The sequence below is a fragment of the Brassica oleracea genome, chromosome C2 (genome assembly GCF_000695525.1).
Source record: "Brassica oleracea var. oleracea cultivar TO1000 chromosome C2, BOL, whole genome shotgun sequence".
Taxonomy (NCBI): domain Eukaryota; kingdom Viridiplantae; phylum Streptophyta; class Magnoliopsida; order Brassicales; family Brassicaceae; genus Brassica; species Brassica oleracea.
In genome coordinates, this window is record NC_027749.1 from 3,728,073 (window position 1) to 3,751,524 (window position 23,452).

General features: G+C 34.1%; 4 protein-coding genes across 4 annotated transcripts; all 4 read left to right on the forward strand.

The window, feature by feature from the left end:
• The first annotated feature begins 1,425 nt into the window (after window positions 1-1,425).
• Window positions 1,426-2,266, forward strand: LOC106322761 (protein SPIRAL1-like 4). The gene is made up of 3 exons (XM_013760888.1): window positions 1,426-1,533; window positions 1,631-1,914; window positions 2,032-2,266. Exons 2-3 carry the CDS (start codon window positions 1,669-1,671, stop codon window positions 2,113-2,115), a joined length of 330 nt encoding a protein of 109 aa, XP_013616342.1. The 5' UTR covers window positions 1,426-1,533; window positions 1,631-1,668; the 3' UTR covers window positions 2,116-2,266.
• A 741-nt stretch (window positions 2,267-3,007) lies between these two features.
• Window positions 3,008-5,289, forward strand: LOC106322760 (COBRA-like protein 4). Its single transcript, XM_013760887.1, has 6 exons — window positions 3,008-3,113; window positions 3,189-3,268; window positions 3,350-3,806; window positions 4,224-4,371; window positions 4,446-4,723; window positions 4,814-5,289. Exons 1-6 carry the CDS (start codon window positions 3,059-3,061, stop codon window positions 5,101-5,103), a joined length of 1,308 nt encoding a protein of 435 aa, XP_013616341.1. The 5' UTR covers window positions 3,008-3,058; the 3' UTR covers window positions 5,104-5,289.
• A 7,416-nt stretch (window positions 5,290-12,705) lies between these two features.
• Window positions 12,706-15,201, forward strand: LOC106322749 (solute carrier family 25 member 44-like). The gene is made up of 6 exons (XM_013760876.1): window positions 12,706-12,985; window positions 13,581-13,962; window positions 14,045-14,241; window positions 14,356-14,503; window positions 14,632-14,788; window positions 14,897-15,201. The coding sequence occupies exons 1-6, from the start codon at window positions 12,924-12,926 to the stop codon at window positions 14,920-14,922; spliced, it is 972 nt and encodes a 323-aa protein (XP_013616330.1). The 5' UTR covers window positions 12,706-12,923; the 3' UTR covers window positions 14,923-15,201.
• Window positions 15,202-21,108: 5,907 nt separating this feature from the next.
• On the forward strand, window positions 21,109-23,211 carry LOC106321340 (UDP-arabinopyranose mutase 2). Its single transcript, XM_013759630.1, has 2 exons — window positions 21,109-21,542; window positions 22,244-23,211. The coding sequence occupies exons 1-2, from the start codon at window positions 21,201-21,203 to the stop codon at window positions 22,991-22,993; spliced, it is 1,092 nt and encodes a 363-aa protein (XP_013615084.1). The 5' UTR covers window positions 21,109-21,200; the 3' UTR covers window positions 22,994-23,211.
• The last annotated feature ends 241 nt before the right edge of the window (window positions 23,212-23,452 follow it).

Consider the following 23,452-nt stretch of genomic DNA (forward strand, 5'->3'; position numbering starts at 1 on the left):
ATTTATCAGAAACTAAAATGGAATAAATAGTAAGAAATTTAGGAAAAGTTGACAACAACATAAACTTTATCAACTTCAAATTTTATATTCCCTAATTCCTTAATTTATATATATAGACAAAAACATAAAGAAAGAATAATGAGAATTGTAGGGAATAGCAGGCCAGTAAAGTTAAAGAAACTCAAAAGACCGTTGGGCTTACTTTTGTATGTTTTAGTGTAGTTGCCTTTAACTTTCTCTAGAGCCTTAAGCCCATTCCAACACTTCCAACATTTTTAGTAAATGTGTTAAAAAAAAAGGTATTGAGAGGGAAGAAACCATGACCACTGTGAGATCAAATGACCGAGGGAGAAGATAACACAGTGAAGAAAATGGTGTTGGTGGGTTTTATGGTGTATTCAAACAGATCCATTTGACCGTCCATCAGTGATTCAGTGAGCAAAGTTGTTGAAATGTTAGAGGGGAGTGACTCTAGAGGCTTTGCATGTTCATCCTAAGCCTCTCTTGGGTTCACTCGCAATAATTGGTTTAAGAATCTGTTGAAGAGATTTAAGAGACTTCAAGCTTCTCAAGATACTCTTTCACCTAGCCAATATACTCTAAGCCTTTCCAAGATATTCTAGATGAAAGTCAATCTCCTTAAACTCATGTTTGTTACCAATTACCAAGACCTCACTGAACAACTTTTCAAATTTTCAATGATAAAAATATTCCGAAGATGTCTATTTAGTTGTTGTTTTGTTGGTCAACGTAGAATACATAATCACTACTTGCACATTCTGCTTCTTAGCTGTAAACTTCCATTAAGATATGCAAATAATGTGATGGACACAGGGATGTTCAAGGATAGACTAGTATAAGAAAATATACATGTTGGCATAATGGTCTGCCTCTATAAGCTACCTAAAACGTAGACAACGACGTGGGTTGTCATTGTTATTCTGGAGATTCAAGCCTCTTTTTTATCATATGAATCAATTAAATATTTAAACATAAAAAAAAAAAAAAAGTTAATAAAAGGTTTTTTTTTAAAGCTGATTTATTATGATATTACAATTATGAGAAAGATTACATAGACGATCCGACAACCGACAATACTAACTGCATCACCTGAGCCGTCCTATGAAGATCACGCATGACCGAGTTTACTTGCACTATGTTGAAGATTCTTTGTAAGCCTTTCCTCCGTAGCCTGAATAATTGTTTAATAAATCGTTTTTCGGATTTCTCCGGAAATTGAAATCTGGACCTGCCGGTGTATAAGCATCAAGCATCAGTGAACTCTTAGGCAAACTATTGGACCGAAGTGCTTCCACTAATAATAAACGGCTTTACGTGATGCACCAACGACTTAATAACCCCCACACGTGCCTACCATAAGTTCATGTCTTTCTCACCACCACACAATGTCTTACACGTGTGTATAAATTCATATGTACATGTATGTATCTGTACCTCCTTGTTCCTCTGTTTCTCCCTCTGCGTTGACTTCCGCCTAATCGTAGAAGAAGAGGAAACAAAAACCAGAAACAGGTAAAACTAATGAAACGAATCTACTCTTGAGTGTTCCACAAGTATCCAAATATATTAAAGGTCTGTTTTTTTTTAACCTAATGTTACACATTGCTAGATCTTCGAGTATCGGCGCCGGAATCAGCTCGCCGGGAAATGGGGAAAGCTAGAGGAGTTAACAGCGGCGCCGGAGAGAGCTCTCTCGGTTACCTTTTTGGATCCGGTGAGTCTGTTTCCAAACCGAACATGCCCACCACCGCCACCACGACAACACCAACGACTACCACCGGAGATAAAGCCAAGACGGAGGAGGAGAAGAAGAAACAGATGTCGGCTGGTGTGAGAGGAAGCCCTAATAATTACATCAGAACAGAGGGACAAAACTGTGGCAACTTCCTCACGGTAATAATAATAATAATAGAAAAGATCTTTGTGTTTTGTAAGAATTAGAATTCGAAAACTTAATTAAACAAGAAAATGTGTTTTTTTTTTTTGTTTTTGGTTGATTTTGAGAAACAGGAACGACCATCGACGAAGGTTCATGCAGCACCAGGTGGAGGATCTTCTCTGGGTTACTTGTTTGGATCTGGATCTGGCAAATGATTTGTTTCTGCAGCATTTTGAACCGTTTGAAGAAAGTGTAAAAATAAATTGTAACTTTATTTCTTATTCGTGGTGATCAATGTTATGTTCATGAGGATTGTTTTGGATTTGACCATTTTCTTATGTTCTTGCAAAAGGATTTGTCTATCAATGGTTCAAAGCTAGAAACTTTCTTAATTTAGACATCTGGATCTTGCTGCTGGATCTGAATCTTTCTTTATCCAATCTATTGTGTATGATGAGTAAAGCTTAGAATTAACTTACTTAACAGCTTTATGAATCTCCACCATTTTGGGGTAATGTCTCGGACCACTTCAACACTTGTCTTGTCTGAACATGATTGTTCCAAGTCAAAACGATTTGGTTGTTGTATTCCCCATGGATTCATTGAATTGACGAAAAGGTTGCAGCTTTCATGAAACTTACTGTAGATTATTCATCATAACAGCTTCTTGAAAAGTTTCTGCTCATTACAGTACATATAGCCCATTGATCAAAGAACCTTTGCAACTGGAGAGCTATAGATCTTCATTTATGAGACAATTTATCAGTCTTCACTCTTGTGCAGAGGTTAAAGGACGTGGAAAGCAATTAACACTTGGACAAATGAAATAATTGCTTAGGAAGATAGTTATGGTAAAGTTTGGAGATATGTTTATCTCAGAAGATGACTCATTACCACTTTCTTTTTGTCTTCAACCCCAAGTTACCTTCTCACTTCTCATCTCTGAATCATTAGGGTTCAGTATCTTTAAGATTTTAAAGTCAGTTGAGATGTTGTGTTCGGACAAGAACACGTCACTTTCTGTTGCTGTTATACTATCATTCACCATAAAACATTGCTTAAAGTTATGGGAAAACAAGAAAGTATAAATTTAGAGAATTGCAACAACAAGTTGGTAAACAAGCCAATCTTCAGACCCAAAAGACTAATTTACAGAAGATGAGGCTCTTCTTCTGCTTCTGCTTCTTCTTCATGATCATCTTTAGCACATCATGTGAGTTCTAGATATTTATTTTTATCCACATCAACTTATATCTCTGATCCTCTGATCTTTTTTTCTTTCTACCAGCTGCTTATGATCCATTGGATCCTAATGGGAACATTACATTAAAATGGGACATCATGTCCTGGACAGCAGATGGTTATGTGGTAAGAACCCTCTCCGCGCTTGTGCACACAGTGTTTGAAACTTCACACAATCTCTCACCATCTCTATACATGCATTTGCAGGCAACTGTAACCATGAACAACTTCCAAATCTACCGGCACATACAAAACCCTGGCTGGACACTAGGCTGGGCATGGGCCAAGAAAGAAGTGATTTGGTCAATGGTCGGTGCACAGACAACAGAACAAGGAGACTGCTCCAAGTTCAAAGGAAATGTACCTCACTGCTGTAAGAAAATCCCTACAGTCGTTGACCTCTTGCCGGGTGTTCCTTACAACCAACAGTTCTCAAACTGTTGCAAAGGCGGTGTGGTTGGAGCTTGGGGTCAAGATCCATCATCTGCTGTGTCACAGTTTCAAGTTAGTGTTGGTTTGGCTGGAACTACGAACAAGACTGTCAAGCTTCCTAAGAACTTCACGTTGCTTGGTCCTGGGCCTGGCTACACTTGCGGTCCTGCCAAAATAGTGCCGTCTACTGTTTTTCTCACTACTGACAAAAGGAGGAAGACCCAAGCTTTGAGTAAGTACACTATATATCATTCATCTATAATGACCAATGTTCTAAAAATTGGTCGAGGCTACAAATCTCATGAACAAACGATTTTCTTAAAATCCGATTTGTGCATCTTGAATTGGTTTAAGCTGTTCCAAACCAGTTAAAATCGATCTAAATTAATCTAATTCAATCTAAATAGGTGTAAATCGGTTGAATCAATTAACAATGTTAGTTAAATACACAAGTTTGTCTAGTTTCGTTTTTTTGTATATCTATTTTTTATAATTCATCACACTAATTTTATAATTAAATTTTAAAATTAAAACATATAATAAATAATAATTTGTTATCCCCTAGCCGCTAGGTCTATATAAACCGCTTAGTTACCGCTTATTGCACCATTGATCTCTAAACATCATCTCAACCTTATTGCCTATGCAGTGACATGGAATGTAACGTGCACATACTCACAGTTTCTAGCGAGAAAGCATCCAAGTTGCTGCGTCTCCTTCTCTTCTTTCTACAACGACACCATAACTCCTTGTCCGTCTTGTGCATGTGGTTGCGAGAACAAAAAGAGCTGCGTCAAGTGAGCAGAAAGATAACACAAATCACTTAAAATACATACTCCTTTTCTAAACATTATCAATAATCTTCTTGCAGGGCTGATTCTAAGATTCTAACCAAAAAAGGTCTAAACACACCGAGAAAAGACAACGCCCCGTTGCTACAATGCACACACCACATGTGCCCCGTTAGAGTCCACTGGCACGTTAAAACTAACTACAAAGAGTATTGGCGCGTGAAGATAGCCATCACAAACTTCAATTACCGGATGAACCATACGCTATGGACTTTAGCAGTTCAGCATCCAAATCTCAACAATGTGACTCAAGTTTTCAGCTTCGATTACAAATCAGTTGCCCCTTATGGATCCATAAGTAAGTCTATCCCTCTCTCTCTCTCTCGAACACTACAACTATTCAGCCAAACATCGAAAGACTGACACTATATGATATCTGTTTGTGCAGATGATACAGGAATGTTCTTTGGAACGAAGTTTTACAATGATCTTTTGATGGAAGCGGGACCTTCAGGGAATGTTCAGTCAGAGGTGTTGCTGCAGAAAGATGAAAAGACTTTTACGTTCAAGCAGGGATGGGCTTTTCCGAGGAAAGTTTACTTTAATGGAGATGAGTGTATGTTGCCTTCACCAGATGCGTACCCTTTTCTACCGAACTCTGCACGAGCGAACTTGGCTTCTCTCTCGACACTGTCACTCACGGTTCTTCTTCTTGTTGTGTTCATCTCAAGCTTGTGATTTGATCTGATCGTTCTCAAAGACTGTATTTTTTTGTTGGTATTTTGAGTGTTGAGATAAATGTCGAAAACAGAGTTTTGTAAGATAAAGATGATCGGAGATGTTGGTCTCGTCTCGTCTATGGTTCTGTAAGAAACATGCTCTTAGAAAGAGTGAGAGGTTTATAATAGTAAAATCCAAAGAACGTTTTCAATGGGCCAAGATAAGCGCATTATACTATAGGCCCAATTGAGGTCCGGCTTAGTTAATGTTCACGTGTATAATTTTCGTTGGTTCGTAGAGGCGAAAGGTCAAGAACGGCGTTTTGTTCGGGGGAGACACTTTTTGTTGGTAGATTTTTTCTCGAGATTAGCTCTATAAAAAGTCGTACACTATTTTTTTTTTTTTGTTTTAATTTGGTATAGCATTTGTTTATTATTTTAAACATTTTCAATTCAATTTTGAGATATGATCACATAATGTTTACCTATATTTTAGTTGACGGCCATTGAATCATTGAACAATAATTAATGTACAGCGGACTATTTTTATTTTATTTTAATAGGATTTGGTCTTTAACACCAGTTAGTATCGGTGGGAAAGTTATTTAGGAAAAAGTGTGCTAAAATACACTAGATGTTATAAATCATATCGTGGATGTCCATAACCGGTCTAATATCTAGAGAGAAAGAGGCGGCCGCAGGAGAGAGAAAGAGAGGCGGCTTAGACTTAGAGAGAAGGGGAAATCCTAGTTTTTTTTTCTTTGTATTTGTACACTTTCCATATTTATGTCTTTTTTTATCTCTTTATAATTATCATATATAAGGGCACCATATGTTATGATTAATAAAAAGAACTTACAGATTCTAATCCGTAAGTTTACAACACGTTATTAGCACGATAGGCTCTAGCCCTAAGCCCCACGAAATATTTTTCAACTCAACCGAAAATCATCAAACCCTAAACGAAAAGGAATCTGCTTCGGAACTTCAAAGATGCCGTTCTCCCAAACCGTGAGGACCCAGAAAACGATCAAGATATCAAATCGAAGCCCTTGCCGAGACGAATCAGTCAGTGCAAACCGCTTGTCGATCTGACCACCGACGCGCCCTAACGTACAGATACAGTGCGCGCCGATTTGCTTTGGAAACCAAATCCGATTCCAACAAGGATTTTCTAACCGAACTCAACTCATGTGCAAGTCTAATATCAACAAGGAGTTCAAGCCGAGATGCATGTGTGATCAAACTCTCTATTCCATTCAGATCAAAAGGAGTTCATAGCTCGTTCGCGACAGATGATCAAGGCGTTCCCGATCAGACGTTCGCGACCTGATAGAAGTGACTCGATCTATTTCAGCTCGCGACTCGATCAGCATGTTGGACAGCTCGCGTTCCGTTCCCGATCAGCTCACAGTTCATCTCTTTGGTGGTCCAGTTCAACAATCATCTAAGGTTAAAGGTAATTCGAAACCTAAGAACCTATAATCGAATTTGGATTGTTTGATCAAGAATTAAACCCTAAAAACCTAATCTTTATGAATCAAAACCATAGGGTAATAGATCAAAACCCTAATGAGTAAATCGAAGCTCAAAAATTCGATACCCCAAACCCTAATCGAGATTGTGATCTATTGATCAATTAAAATCGAAATCCTTAATGGTTTTGAATCTCAAATCAAACTCCTTTGATCTAAGATCAAAATCGAAACCCGAAACCTTAATTTGAAAATCATTTTGATTGTTTGAATTTGAATCTGAATTGATTGTTTTGATCACCTAGAACTGTTGCTAAGATTGTTTAATCTCGAATTTGATATTGAATTGATTGAAACCCTATTTTGATAGCCTTGATAGTTTTAATTAAAATCACTTGATCATATCATATCTTGGCCGTGCGGCTTGTTGCATCATTCATACATAAACTGATCACATTGATTGATTGCAATTACACTTAGAATCTTATGCTAGGATGGTAATGAATTGATTCTATCAAGTAGCTGTGTGGCTTGATCTTTGACTTGGCCGAGAGATTTGTTTGTGCATTACTGTATTGATTGCATCATGTATATTTCGTATGAACTGATAGAAACCACTTCGGAGATGGTCTTCCAAGGGAAAGTGTTATAAACCAAGGTCTGGTGGAAGCCCATATTCAAAGGACCATATTTTTATGTCTTTGTATTTCCTAGCCCATATTGTATTAGAGTTTCATACTTATGTAATTCCTTATATAAAGGGCTCTTTATTGTCTAATAAAGATATAGACTTTCCCCTAAACATTAAAATTAAAATCGCATGCTAGACATAGAAAATTAAATGGCATGTTTAGGTTTAAAATCTGATTTTGTTAATCACATGATAGGATTGATAAAACCTAATTGTGTGATCTGATCTCTAATAGAAATTACATGTTTTAATTTTAGAAATCGAAACACAAACATTAAAACTGAAATTGCATGCTAAAACCTAGAACCCCTAAGTTATTAGGGTTTTTGTCTTTGCCGATTTTATGCTTGTATAACTTGATATTTTTCATGCATAAATACATGTTTGAAGTTGCATAATTAGACTAAGAATAATTACATGTTCTTGTGCCTAAATCCTATTAGAATTAGGATTTGAAATTTAACCTAAAATCTGATCGCATGTTTATTGGAATTTCCTGAAAATTTAAAACTTAATAAATTTAAATTAGAATTCCAGAATTTGATCATATGAAACCTAGGGATAAAATTTCATGATTAGATTGAAATTATTCATATGCTAATTGATTAAAAATCGATTAGACCTGGGAAATTGAAATCGCATGATTAAATCCTATTAGAAATAGAAATTGTCTTGATCACATGCTATTGATTGAAATCTGATTTGGTTGCTTGATCACATGATATGTTTAAAATCTGAATCGTATGTCTTAACCAAATCTGATTCGCATGATTCAAACCCAAAATCTTATTTGTTTGATCGCCTAGCTCGCATGCTAAGAAATTAAAATCTGGATTGATTGTTAAAGATAAAATCCGATTGCATGCAGCATGGAACCTATATTTAATTTGCTCAGTCACATGCTCACATGATCCAAATCTGATTTGCTACCTGATTAGTTGATTGAAAATGATGCCTTACTTGTTTAAAACATAGAGATTGCATGAAATTCTATCCGCATGATTAAAAGCTTGGCCGTAGGATCAAAACTTCATCATATGCTAAACTTGATTCGATTACATTGCTTGGCCTATATGTGTTTTTTTTAAACCTTGAATCATATGCTGAAAAATCTAGCAAATCTGAAACACATAACCAAATCCTAAAACTGTTTGGATTTGGCTTGGCCAAGACTATACATGTTCATATGAACATTTGTAGGATCGTTTCTCAAAGCCTTGGCCAAATGAAATCTTAGCCAAATTTTAAGACATGATCACTTGTTTAAAACTTAAAATCTGATCATAAAATTACTCATTGGTCGAAATCTATAAGAATCCTAGAACCATTCGGAGTTGGCCTGGTCGAAACTTATGTTTGGCCTAATGAACAATCGCATGATCTTTAAAGCCTTGGCCAAATGTAGAAGCTTGGCCTAGCTTAAATCTTAATCAAATGCAAAGTCTAAATTCTCTTGACCAACCTTTAAAAGACCTTGATCGAAGGCAAAAGCTTGACCAAATTGAAATTTCTATTGGCCAAATATGAAATCTAGTCAAACTAATAGAATCTCTTGGCCAAAGAATTTTGGTAAAATCATCTTGGCCGAATCCTCTTGGCCAAAATTCATTAGCCAAAGTCTTTTGAATAATCTATCTTGGCCGAATTTAAATCTCTATTAATCTAATCAAACTTAATTTATTTCTGGTTACTTGTTGCACACTTTAATTTATTTAATGCATGATGTTTTCAAAATTATTGTCTAAATTATGAATCCTTATAAGTTGCAGAAAAATTTGTTCGCATAATGCCAAATAACAAATTGAGACTCTCCCATGAATTTGATAAAGGGTCAAACATTAATGTTCCCATATAGAGAACTTAAATAAGTTGCTCCACTACAAAGTTATAAGATGAGATCTGAAATTGAATTAAGTGTATACTTTGGATATAAATCTCCATAAGAATACATAAGGCCACGAGTGATATGATTAAGGCTAAGCCATGGATTAGATAAATCCGTATATCCAACATCAGAGAGAGAAATAATAAGCTTGTAAACGATTTCGAGAATGAATAATGATCTTCAAATATGAATTTAGAATAAGAGTCCAAAGAATGAATCATTCTCATAACTTAAACAAGTCAATTGCCAGACATGTTTGATGACCCAAACTGAAATATACCAGCGAGTTATGCTCTAATAAAATTGATATTGGACTTAGTTAAGATAAAACGGTTTCATACATGTATTACTCGAAAATAAGAAGAGCATACAATTGAAATGGCAGATCCGAAATTAAGGTTGTCCAAAGGAAACCTTAGACATGACCATGAATAAAGATCAGGTACCTGAAAATAATATGTTCTAAATGCATTATGTCATGTCTGGATTATAAATGGAACCGGTAAAATAATATCGACGTCGATGATGATATAATATTTGAATACAAAAGAGCTTGACAAAAGCAAGGATCATGAAACCAACGTCTATCATAGAGTGCACATCGAGAAATTACTCAGAGAAATTGATTAAGCAAATTGATAATGCTATAAGACGTGATATATGAAATCTCTTAAGAGAAGAGATGTAGTCAAACCAGTTGGACATAAATAAGTCTTTGGTGAGAATACATAATAAGAATGGCGAAATTGCATAAGGTTCTCACAAAGACCTGGAATCAATTATAAATGAGACATACTCCTATGTGGTGGATGCAACGACATTCTGATTCCTTATAAGTCTGGAAAATAAAATACATATCTATACGGTCCACTGGATAACGAAATTTATGTGAAAGTTCCAGAGGGTATCGAACTACCGAACACATCAAGTTCTCGAGAACAATATTGAACATCTTTATGTGAACGACTTGAATATCCTAGGAACGTCTAGAGAAATTTTCCAAAGATAGAATATATGAAGAAAGAATTTGAATTCAACATGAAAGGTTTTGGGAAAATAAGATTATATATTGGATTATACATTGAGCACCTTGAAAGGAAAATCCTTATGCATCAAATGACATACATAGATAACGTGCTCAAGAAGTTTGATATGGACTAAGCTTACGAATTGACAAGTCCCATAATTATAAGGTTCCTCAGTTTAGAAAAGATAATTTCGACCCTAATGAAGAAAATGAGGAGATCTTTGGTCCCGAAATGCCATGTCTAAGTGCCATAAAGTTTTGACGGATTTGGCGAGCCATACAAGGCTAGATAAATACGTAATCTATTAGCTAGATGTAGCTCATGATCTACCCAAAGGCACTGGAACGAGATTAAACATGTTCTTCGTTACCTACAAGGAACGAAAGACTTGGGTCTATTTTATACTAACCATAACAAAGATGGTTTAGTTGGCTTTGCTGATGCATGTTATTTATCAGATCCACACAATGCTTGATCACAGACAGGCTATATCTTTACACATGGAGGTACAGTCATATCATGGCGTTCCATGAAGCAGACGATCGCGGCCACATCTTCGAACCATTCGGAAATATTGGCCATACATGAGGCCAGCCGCGAGTGTGTCTGGTTGAGGTCGATGGCCCAACATGCCCGATCAAATTGTGGGATGGCCGAGTGCAAGAAGCCGACATGTTCACCAAATCACTTCCTACCTGCACGTTCAGGAAGTTCACGCGTCAGATTGGGATGCGTAGACTGAAAGATCTCCAGTGATGTTCAGAACAGGGGGAGTATACGTGTTGTACTCTTTTTCCTTCACCATGGTTTTGTCGCACTGGGTTTTCCTGGTAAGGTTTTAATGAGGCAACATCTAAAGCGTATTACAATCCCTGTATGGTTATGACATCCAAGTGGGAGTGTTATAAATCATATTGTGGATGTCCATAACCGGTCCGGTCCATAACCGGTCCGGTCCATGACCGGCCCAATACCTAGAGAGAGAGAGAGAGGCAGCAGCAGGAGAAAGAGAGAGAGAGGCGGCTTAGACTTAGAGAGAAGGGGAAACCTTAGTAGGGGTTATTGGTCGTTATATTTTAATGGATTTGAAAATCCGAACTAAATCTAGTGTTATTGGTTCTATGATTTTTAAATCTGTATTAAAATCATGTGTTATTGGTTTAATGATTCATAAATTCTATATCAAATCAAATGTTATTCAATCGTACGGATTTACTAATATATTTGATTTAATAATGGATTTGAATGGATTTGTTTGGATTTTTTAGTTAAAAATATAAAGACTCAAATCTGAGGGAAAACCTCCAAATTTGCATATTTTACTTGGATTTATAAATACTATATGAATTTTTAAATCAATCAAAATATATAAACCAATAACACCTCCTTAGTTTTATTTTCTTTGTATTTGTAAACTTTCCATATTTATGTCTTTCTTTTTATCTCTTTATAATTCTCATATACAAAGTATCATATATTATGATTAATAAAAAGAACTTACATTCTAATCCTTGAGTTTACAACAGTAGGAAGCAAGGTTTTGAAAACCAGACCGGACCGGCCGGTCGGACCGGTTCGACCGTGACTCGTTAAGTAAGCCGAGTCCGGTTCGGTTCAAAACCCGGATTAGATAAAAACCAGAAAAATCGGTTCAGAACCGGCGAAACCAGTAACCCGGGTCGACACTAAAATCCGGTTCTAGTACATTTTAAATTTTAATTAGGGTTTTATATTAGGCTAATCCTTGATAATACTTAATAGTCGTCCTTTTTTTAATAATTTCACCAAAAAAAACCCCAAACATCTTCTCTTTGTCTCTCGTACACCATCCTCTCATCATCTGAATTTTCCATGGTTATAAGATTTTGGGACTGCACAATTGTAAGAAAAAGTAAATATCGTTTGATTCACTGATTCTCTTTAACCGCAAGATTTGATATAACAATATTAATGTATTATTCTTTTGTTCAACGTTCAGTACATCAAAAAGATGACATAGCTTGGAGACATGTAACAGAACGCACTGAGCAGAATGGAAAGAGAAATTTGATTTGTGACTTTTGTCGGAAAGAGAGCGGAGGTGGAGGCATTAAGATGAAATGATACCACTGAATAAGTTTGAGATATTTTATCATTCTTCAACAGATTTTTTTAAATTTAATTTGTCATGTATTCATTTAGTTGATTATGTATTCAAGATTCAGTTGTTCTATTTCTATTTTTGATACTATTTATAGATATTATTCATTAGATGATTTATATATATGATTATATATATATATAATAAATAAAAAACCTGGCTCGACCGGTTGAACCGGTCAGACGAGTGAACCAGCGAGTACGCCGAGTCGGTATCCGGTCCGGTTTTTAAAACATTGGTAGGAAGTTGAACTAACATCAGTTGATTTATGTGAAAAAGTTCTCTGATACATCAAAAGTAAAACTGTAAAACATACGACACATTTTGTAAATCTGCAAGGGTATTTGATTGGAATCTGAAAAAAGTTTGCTGCTGACCAAACGCTGAAGTTGAGTTAAAAGCGCGTCTGCGTTTTAAAAAATTCTCCTCTATGCGTGGAAAGTTTTATTACTTCTCTCCTGACGAATCCCAGAGTCTGTACTTTGTTGAACTTGCCTCCAATTAAAGAAAATCTGCAAATCAGAAATCTCATTTCGCCGTCTTCTGGATGCAGCAGATGTCTTCCTGAATCGCAGATAGATCGGTTAGTTTCGCCCTCGCCGCCGCAGCATCCGAGAGTCATGAACACGCCGCCGAGTCCTCGCGCCGCGCCTTTCGTACAAACCGAGATTAACTGGGACAAGTACGTTTCCCTTTTCCCATATAAATCGGTCCGAGACTGTGTAATTGTTTCGATCCAGATTCTCTCGTAATCGCCTCGTTGCTGGATTTGTTTTCCGAAATTAGAAACGAATAATATCTCGATTTTGTTTTGACGGAAACATTTGGTGAATGTAATGGCTCCTTGCTTTTAAAGAGAAGCTCGATTTCAGATTCGCAGCCATTCACCTATTTTAATCATACTATTCAATGTTCAAGAAATCCATAGTCTGTTGTAACTTAATAGAGGATTATTGATTTAGCCGCACGTCCGTACTCGCGGACGAGGCGAAGCGAGAAGCAGTGGTGTTCTTTTTCTCATGTAGATCAGACCCGGCCGGACCTAGCCCTTGATTTTAAAAATGGATGCTGACAAAAAATAAAAAAGCTCTAAACTTATTTAAAAAAAAAAAATTGTTTCGTTTTAAGTCCGATTTGCCACCTATGTACCTAGAAAGAAATTGTTAATGGAAAAATCATACAAGTTTTTATTCATTAAGTTTACCTTACAGAGAAGTTGTTTGAATTTTTCAGTCTAACCTCTGATTATTATTTTGGTGCTCTCTCTGACTTTTCAGGCTTGACAAGAAGAGGTTTTACGTGGTTGGAGCTGGACTCTTCACTGGCGTTACAGTAGCTCTCTACCCTGTCTCCGTTGTCAAAACACGCCTTCAAGTCGCTTCCAAAGACGTTGCTGAGAAAAGCGCTTTCTCTGTGGTCAAAGGGATTCTCAAGAACGACGGCGTTCCTGGTCTCTACCGAGGCTTCGGCACTGTAATCACAGGCGCAGTACCTGCGAGGATCATATTCCTCACTGCTCTGGAGACCACGAAGATCTCGGCTTTTAAGTTGGTTGCGCCCTTTGAGTTTAGTGAGCCCACGCAAGCTGCTATTGCTAATGGCATGGCGGGGATGACAGCTTCTCTTTTCTCGCAGGCCGTTTTTGTTCCTATTGATGTTGTGAGTATGATCACACCCCACAAGTACTGCTTTGCGGTGAAGGTGTGAATGTTAAAGCTAATGTTCTTCTGTTTTGCTGCAGGTTAGTCAGAAGTTGATGGTGCAAGGATACTCAGGTCATGCTACGTACACTGGTGGTATTGATGTTGCAACAAAAATCATCAAGTCGTATGGCGTGAGGGGATTATACAGAGGGTTTGGCTTGTCTGTCATGACTTATTCTCCTTCGAGTGCTGCTTGGTGGGCCAGCTATGGATCAAGCCAGCGTGTTATCTGGAGGTTAGACATTAACTTTGTGATATATTGATGATAGTTTTCATTTTAGTTTGACTGCGAGAACTTTCTTTTAGTTTTTCATGGAATTAGAAATGACCATCTGCTATTGTTGTGCAGACTCTTAGGCTATGGTAGTGACTCGGAGGCTACTGTTCCTCCTAGTCAGTCAAAAATAGTACTTGTCCAAGCCTTGGGAGGAATCATCGCCGGTGCAACAGCCTCCTCAATCACAACGCCATTGGATACAATCAAAACGCGGCTGCAGGTATTAACTATTCCCATTCATAATCAAAAACGTCTTTCATGAATTTAACAAGCTATGTGGGTTTCAGTCAGAGAACTGCCGGTACATATATGGGAACTAGAATAATCAAACTGTAAATCTATATTCAGGTAATGGGACACCAAGAAAATAGACCATCAGCGAAACAAGTGGTGAAGGATCTGATAGCACAAGATGGGTGGAAAGGATTCTATAGGGGTTTGGGTCCAAGATTCTTCAGCATGTCCGCTTGGGGAACGTCAATGATATTGACTTACGAATATCTAAGTAATATTACCTTTCCTTTATACCTAAGTATCATTGGAGATTCTTCTTTTGACAATGCTTACTGCTTCTTCTCTGACATATTCACACTTGCTTGAATTTTTTTTTCAGAGCGTCTGTGTGCAGTAGAAGATTAGAGAAAGCCTCACTACTGTTCGTTGGTTCTTCTCCTTCAGACTAACTCGAATAGTAAGCATAAACCCGATTCAATTCTCGGTTATTTGGGAGCTTCCGTGTTTGACAATCGGACCATTCTTTCAGTCTGAGTTCCGTTATTGTAATCATTCTTTCAACTCTGCGTATTGGAGTGTTTTCTTACAGCAGATAAAATTCTAGATCATGGTCTTCTGCTTTGAGTTAAGAAGCTTCACAACTTTGAATATAGCACTATAATAATAAAATCCCATTTGCGAACAGTTTCAACCAAAACATAGTATATGTGTGTGTGTGACTGTGTTGTCTACCATCCAAAACTGAGTCTCGTTTTGCTTATAATTGCTTCTCGTTTACACCACCGTCTTCACAATCATTATATCATTATCAAGCACATTATTGCCTTTTTTTTTGTGAAACATCAAGCACATTATTGCTACCGCTACGTCGTCATCACTCCCGAGTTCAATTACTACCTCATTTCACATAGATTAAGAAACAATAAATGCATTTTCTTTCTGAACATTTGTGATTAATGTTTCGTTTATTTCTATACCTAGAATTGTCAGGAATATATATTTTTTTTACACTTCTTAACTGTTCATATTCTTTGAAAAGTGAATATAACTTATTAGAAACCATTACACTTTTGTAATATGATTCGAACATGAAGGCAACACTATTTTTTTTTTGCAAAGCAAATTTTATAGAGTGAAGTCAAAACTATAATTCTTTTGCAAAGCAAAATTTTTAGAGTGGAGCCAAAATTATTTCTTTTGGTTTTTCTTTGCGCTTTTGAAACAAAAAAGATTAAAAATAAAAAGAAATTGATATGAAATTGAACGTTACCAAAAATATTTGTTTTTACCCAAAAAAACATTTAAATAAGTCACCTTAAATATCAAATGCAAATTAACTAAGTTAAATTTTTTTTATAGAAAACAACATTAATGATACTACACAAAATATTTCTTTGTAGAACAAAGAAAAATCCAAAAGAAAAAAAAAAAAAAAAAAAAATCCAAAACGTCATACTTTTCGGAACAGAAATAGTATAATTAATGATGTTTTCTATAAAATTAACTCAGTTAATTTGCATTTGATATGTATGATGACTTACTTAAATGTTTTTTGAATAAAGACAAATATTTTTGATAACGTTCAATTCCATATCAACTTCTTTTTATTTTTAACTTATAAAAACACAAAGAAAAAACAAAAGCCCAAAGTGTGCAAAATGATTTAAATGCAACCACTAAAAAAATAAGAAAACAAGTATTCCGACAATTATAGGTGTAGAAATAAGCAAAACATTAATCACAAATGTTTGGAAAGAAAATGCATTCATTGTTTTTTTATTTATGTGACATGCTCAAACGTCGCTTTCCGGAACAGAGGTTATTACACAAAATATTTTTTTGTAACTTGCTTTAATATTACACAAAATCTCTTTTTCTGGAACAAAAAATAAATCCAAAACATCCTACTTTCCGGAACTGAAATAGTAACAATTTAGCATAATCTTTAAAAGTTGTTTGAGGGAAGTAAACTTGCTCAGCTTCTTAAAATTGGAGGTTTCATGGTTGGACCAATGATAAAGCCTAACTAGATATTTCTTATTAGTTAATAAACTTATTTCATATAAACAATAAATATTAAGATAAACACTAAAATATAATTACACAATCAAGATAAATACTAAAAATATTATTATACATAAAATCTGTTTTTGTTTCTAATTTACATATTTTTCCATGGAATTCACATTCTTATATATGCTTTGAAATTTACAACTCTTCATTATGATATTTTTGTAATCTATAAAGCAAATCAGAACTTTCTAAAAAAAAGCAAATCAGAATAGAATCAAATATAATAATGCATCATTAATATTAAACTAAAAATTATACACGGCATCACCTACGTGCATGTACTCTCGTTTATACAATTGTTACGTGAATTATGCAATAATCATAGACACGAGTCCACGACGTGCATCGACGAGCGGTCCACGACCACGACGTAAGGATTACGGTACACGTCGTTAGGATTGCGCTTCAAACTTTTATCAATTTTGTGCGGACAATTCTCTTAGATAGTTTTTTTTTCCAGTTTTTATTACATAATAATACTGTAGAAAAAAAAATGATCAAAATAATTCCATTTTATTTTGAAAATTTTAATATTTATTTTTTACTTTTAAAATTTAAAATAATATCTCAAAACCTCACATCTTATCTCTAAATACTAAGTCTAAATTAGTTTACCATAGGGTAAAAAAATATTTTTATTCTTTAATTAAATTTATTTTGGTTATTTTTTTCATTGATTGTTATTTTTTGTGAAAATAAACTAAAAAATGTTATCCTAGAAAATTTCATTTTGTTTTATTTAATTACTAGATTCTGACTCGTCCTTACAAGGGCGGGTTTTTTTTTGTTTATATTTTTTTAAAAAAATTTAATTTTCATATTTATATTTTTCTTTATAATCATATTAATACTTTTCTTTGTAATTGTGTTTCTCTTTGTAATCATATTTAACAAAATAAAATGGGTTTTATAAATTGTGATCCAATGTAAATAGAAACCATGTTACTTTAAAGCGCAAAACTAATTCTAAAATATAGAATTAGTGGGTTCACTTACAAAAAGAAATATGGGGTTAGTGGGTTACATTTATATTATTTACTTAATAGATAATGACTCTTTAAATAAAATAAAAAAGTTGGATCCTACTTCTATTAATTGGTCATACTGCTATTTTAATAGAATAATATAACATTTAATAAATATTTTTGATCGAATAACCTATTTCAATCCCGTTAAACTAAATAAGTTTATATAAATGTTTATTTCTATTAAAACCGCTAAACCCTATTTTAACATCTTGCTTTTTGTTAATTGATAAACTTAATGTCTACGTAAAATATTTAAAATTTGAAAAAATTAATGTCTAGTTGAATAAATCCTATTTTTTTAGGTGAGGTGTAAGTTATAATTAGTTAAAATAATTAAATATACCAAATTTTATTATAACTAAATATTATATTTTAATAGTCGGTGAAAATAGTATATATTTTCTTTCGTAATATTAAAGGTGAAAAAATGAAACTACAATAAGTGTTTTTATTTTGTATTTCTTAACAAATATAAAGTGTCTGTGCTATAAAAATTAAATTTTATACTTTTTAATCGAGATTATAAGGAATAATTAGCATACAATTATAGAAAGATATGTCAATAATGTAACTGTATACATAATTATATAAATTAATGTGTTATATTAATAAAATAAAAGGTTAAAATTCTAAAAAGAAAAAGGTTCAGATTATCCAATAACAAACAAAAGAAAATTTTGATAGAATACTGTTGAAAGGAAGTAAGCAAACTTAATTTTGATATAAACCCAAAAGAAAAGAATAATTATTATCATTTATATAACAGTTGCCTACTATAAATATTAGAAAGAAGTGGTGTGGTCATCGGTAATTATGGAAAAGAGGTTACAAAATACATGTCTTGACCAATAGATGGTAGTTATGGAAATACAGTTTTAATTTCAATTCAGTTTAAAAGTATTATGTTTTATTTTTTTAGATTTGATAACATAGAAAAACAATTATTAGACTCAACATATATCAATTGGTCATACTTGTGTTTTAATAGAATAGATATTTTTATAAATACATATAAAATGGTTTGTTGTCTGATGTTAAATAACTTTATCTACATGATCTTGATGTTAAAGAAAAAGAAAAACTTATATACATGATCTCATGATGCTAAAACATATACAAAACTGTTTTGTCGTATATCTATTTTATTAAAAATTTAAAATGAAAGCTCATAGCAGTAGAAGCATTTAGACATTTTAACGAATCCCATATATCATCAAATACATCTTGAAAGATAAAAGCCCAAACCTAATTTATCATCCAATGACAAAAACAAAACCTATTTTTGTGCAAAGAAAAAGACGCAAGCGGTGTCCTTCTTCTCACGAACCGTCGCAGCGCCACCACCGGACTTCAGCAAAGCAATCCTGCAATATTCTTTCACAGAGGCACCAACGAATTCTTCCAGATATATGCAAACATATTTGAAGAAAGCCCAACATCTCTTGATTCAGTCTTCATAAGAAAGCTCTATCTAATACCCGTGAAAGGCTTTCCCGATAGATTGAGGATGATGAGGATATTATTTTCACATGAAGAAAAAAGCAAGTTGGGAAAAAAAAGCAAGTTCGGTGAAATACATGAACGTAATCGAAAAAATTGCTGGGATTTGAAAAATAAAAACAGTGGTGGTTACATAAAAAAAAGATATATGGATGGTTACAAAAAGTGGTTACCGATTATTAGGCCATTTAAGTGGTGGTTACATAAAAAATATATATTTTGATGTCTTTATATTAAAATGGTATATATTGTTGAAATTATAAGTTGGACATAACTTTTATCAATGGGTCACACTGCTGTTTTAATATAATATAAGATATATGTTTAGAATGAACGAGAATATGTTTGACAAATTAAAAATATGGGTAATTTATGATTCGAATCTAAATCAAACCAATAAAGAATTATGATTATGTACCTTTTTCGTTGACAATTATGATTTATGTCCCTGTACTTGTTACACGTGTACATTATGAATATATACGAACTTTAACTCAAATGGAAGTTAAAATGTTGAACAATTTAAGATGGCACGCTACCATATATATTCCCAGACTCGCCCCGCATGCAGTTATGCAAAGTAAAACAGAGCATTTATAAAGTTGTCAGTTTACATTTTCATATTAGTTGTTCTTAGTTGTGTACATGTGTTATAAGATTGAAACCTTCTTTGCAACCTAAATACAGTCATTACATTAAAGTCAACAAAGAATATTTACTGTTCAGCTTCTTAGAGCTACGTTCATTTGATCAGCGCAAACGGTCTACCGTGTAATTCTAAACAAAGTATACTACATACGAATTAATTTGGTAGCAAATGTAAATGTAGTTCAACTTTTCAATGCATTATATTAACGGCAATTCTCCTAAATAGATAATTTTTAAGTTTTAGTCACAAAAATAGAACACAAGAAAAAAATGACCAAAATGTTTCATTTAATAAGTAAAATGATCATAATACCATATATATATATATAAATAAAATAAAAATAAAAAATAATAAAAAAATAATTTTTTTTATAGTTTTAGATTATATGTTTTCAAATTCAAAATTTTTTATAATTTTTGTTTTGAATTTTGTTTTGAATTTTTTTTATTTTTTTTTCAAATTTTCTTTTTGTATTTCGAAAATATTTTTGAAACTATTTTTAAAATTTTTATTTTCAAATTTTTAATATTTATTTTTTATTTTATAAAATTTTTAAACCTCAATCCCAAATCTCCACCCTTAATTCTAAACACTAAAGTTTGGATTAATTAACCCTAGGGGTATAAGTGTATATTTACCTTTTTAATGAAACATTTTGGTCATTTTGATCCTTGGAGTCTATATTTGTGACACAAATTTTTTTTAATGCTATCCTAAGTTATTTCTCTTATATTAAATGTTTCACGACCCTTCACCGTTTTAATTTTCGACAATAAGTTTGTAAATATTAAAACCCAAATTAAACGGAAACAACAATTTAAATCTGAAATTAAATGAAGGAAAAATGAAACCAAATTTTGTACTAGCCTTAATTAATTTTAGAAGTTGACAATATATTGAAAATTAATTTCAGTTTAGAAACCTAAAAATTGTGATTTAACACTAAATTACAATGGATTTTTTTTTTGAACATCTAAATTACAATGGATTAAACACACATATATATCATTCACCCTTGAAATCTGATAATTAACCTTTTTGTCAACTAGGAAATAAAATTTCTCATATTCTCTTCTAATTGTTCTTGATATCATAACATATTAGCTTAGTAATTATCTATAAATAATTTATAAAAATATCTAAAAATCATATTATAATAATACCAATATTGTTGACCAAAAAAAAAACTTAATTACCAAGATTATTACAAAACCGAACTGTAAAGGTCATCAAAAGACGGAACAGAAACTTTTTTACAGCCCTACCGCTTTTATGACTGGGACACTACGAAACGAGTCTCAATCCAACACGTGTCGAATAGATCTGTATAAATCACATGCACCAGTTTCATTCACTCTATAGTTTCAAAACCTCAAAAGATAAAAACAAAACACATCTAAAATCCACCGACGCGATCCGATCTCATCTTAATCATGGTTGACCCGGCGAACACCGTCGGACTCCAGGTGAACCCGACGCCGCTGCTGAAAGACGAGCTCGACATCGTCATTCCCACCATCCGTAACCTCGATTTCCTCGAGATGTGGAGGCCGTTTCTCCAGCCGTACCATCTCATCATCGTCCAGGACGGAGATCCAACGAAGAAGATTCACGTTCCCGAAGGCTACGACTACGAGCTCTACAACAGGAACGACATTAACCGAATCCTCGGACCGAAAGCCTCTTGCATCTCGTTCAAGGACTCTGCTTGTCGGTGCTTTGGGTACATGGTGTCTAAGAAGAAGTATATCTTCACCATTGATGATGATTGCTTCGTAAGTTTTCGAATCTTTGTGTGGTAGATCTAAGTAATTGATTCACTAAACGTGACGGATCTCAGGTTTAAGTCGATGGTCCTTGTCTGATTAGTTAGGTAGATTGTGCAATTCATTGTTTTGTTGCAATGTAGCTACAGCCAGTTGGTTAATTGAGTTAACAAAATATTGATTTATTTTTATATTTTTTACATTTATATTATATATTTTTGTTTTTTTGTTTAATTATTAAATTATTTTAATGACTTATAAACATTTATATATACAAAAAAAAAAAAAATAGACCAATTTTTGGATTTGAACTAACACTGTTGTTTGATTTAATATATCTAGATATTATTATAAATGGAGTTAAATTGTTTTTAACCGATATAGAACGGTTTAAACCGATTTAAATCGCATAATTCATCGTTTTGGCTATGACTGATTCGTCTGAAGCTGACTAGACCAATTTTTTTAGAACATTGTTTTATTGTATCCCATTGATAAATCTTCATCTGTTTCCAAATGTATTACCAAACATGATCTCTGATGAGTTGACTACATTGTTGTCGGTATGATCTGTGTGTCTGAAACTTTTTATTTTCTCACGTTCTGTTTTTTTTTTTTTGAGGTATTGTGGAAAACTAATGGCTAGATATGTATTTTTAGCCACTTGTCTCGTTCATGCATTTTCATTGATGTGTGTGTATTGTATATAGGTTGCGAAGGATCCATCTGGGAAAGCAGTGAACGCACTTGAGCAACACATCAAGAATCTTCTCTGCCCATCGACTCCATTGTTCTTCAACACCTTGTACGATCCTTACCGTGAAGGCGCTGACTTCGTCCGTGGATACCCTTTCAGTCTTCGTGAAGGTGTAACCACTGCTGTTTCCCATGGTCTCTGGCTCAACATCCCTGATTACGATGCCCCCACCCAACTCGTCAAGCCTAAGGAGAGGAACACTAGGTATGTGGATGCTGTCATGACCATCCCAAAGGGAACGCTTTTCCCAATGTGCGGTATGAACTTGGCTTTCGACCGTGATTTGATTGGACCTGCTATGTTCTTTGGTCTCATGGGTGATGGTCAGCCTATTGGTCGCTACGACGGTATGTGGGCTGGTTGGTGCATCAAGGTGATCTGTGACCACTTGGGGTTGGGAGTGAAGACCGGTTTGCCATACATTTACCACAGCAAAGCGAGCAACCCGTTTGTGAACCTGAAGAAGGAATATAAGGGAATCTTCTGGCAGGAGGAGATTATTCCTTTCTTCCAGAACGCAAAGCTATCTAAGGAAGCAACCACTGTTCAGCAGTGCTACATTGAGCTCTCTAAGATGGTCAAGGAGAAGCTGAGCTCCTTAGACCCGTACTTTGACAAGCTTGCAGATGCCATGGTGACATGGATTGAGGCTTGGGATGAGCTTAACCCACCAGCTGCTGCTGCAGCTAACGGCAAAGCTTGAGCAAACTAATTAAAGAAACCGCCACAGTTTTGGTTACTTTTTATTTCTTTAGCTCAAGTTATCTTTTCTACTTTTCGGTTTCGGATTTTAGTTGTTGGCACTTATCATTATCATTACCTTCTCATGTCCACTAGTTTATTTATAAACCAGTGGTGGATTTGTAGTGCTATTTATGTTTTCTTTGTTTCATTAATAAAAAGCTTTTCCCATTACAGATACTCTCCTCCTATTTATTTAACCAGAGAATTTTATAATTGAGATATGTTTATTTCTAATGTGTTCCTCTTTTTTTATAGAAATTTTCTTATTAAGCATATTTTTAATATATCCAAATTTTATTTTAAAACTGACATTTTTTGTTCATGAAACTTGAAAATTAGTTTTATTAATTTTAATTTTTGCAATATTTTCATAAAGTTATGATATTATTTAAATTAAAGTTTTTTTGACTATTATGTA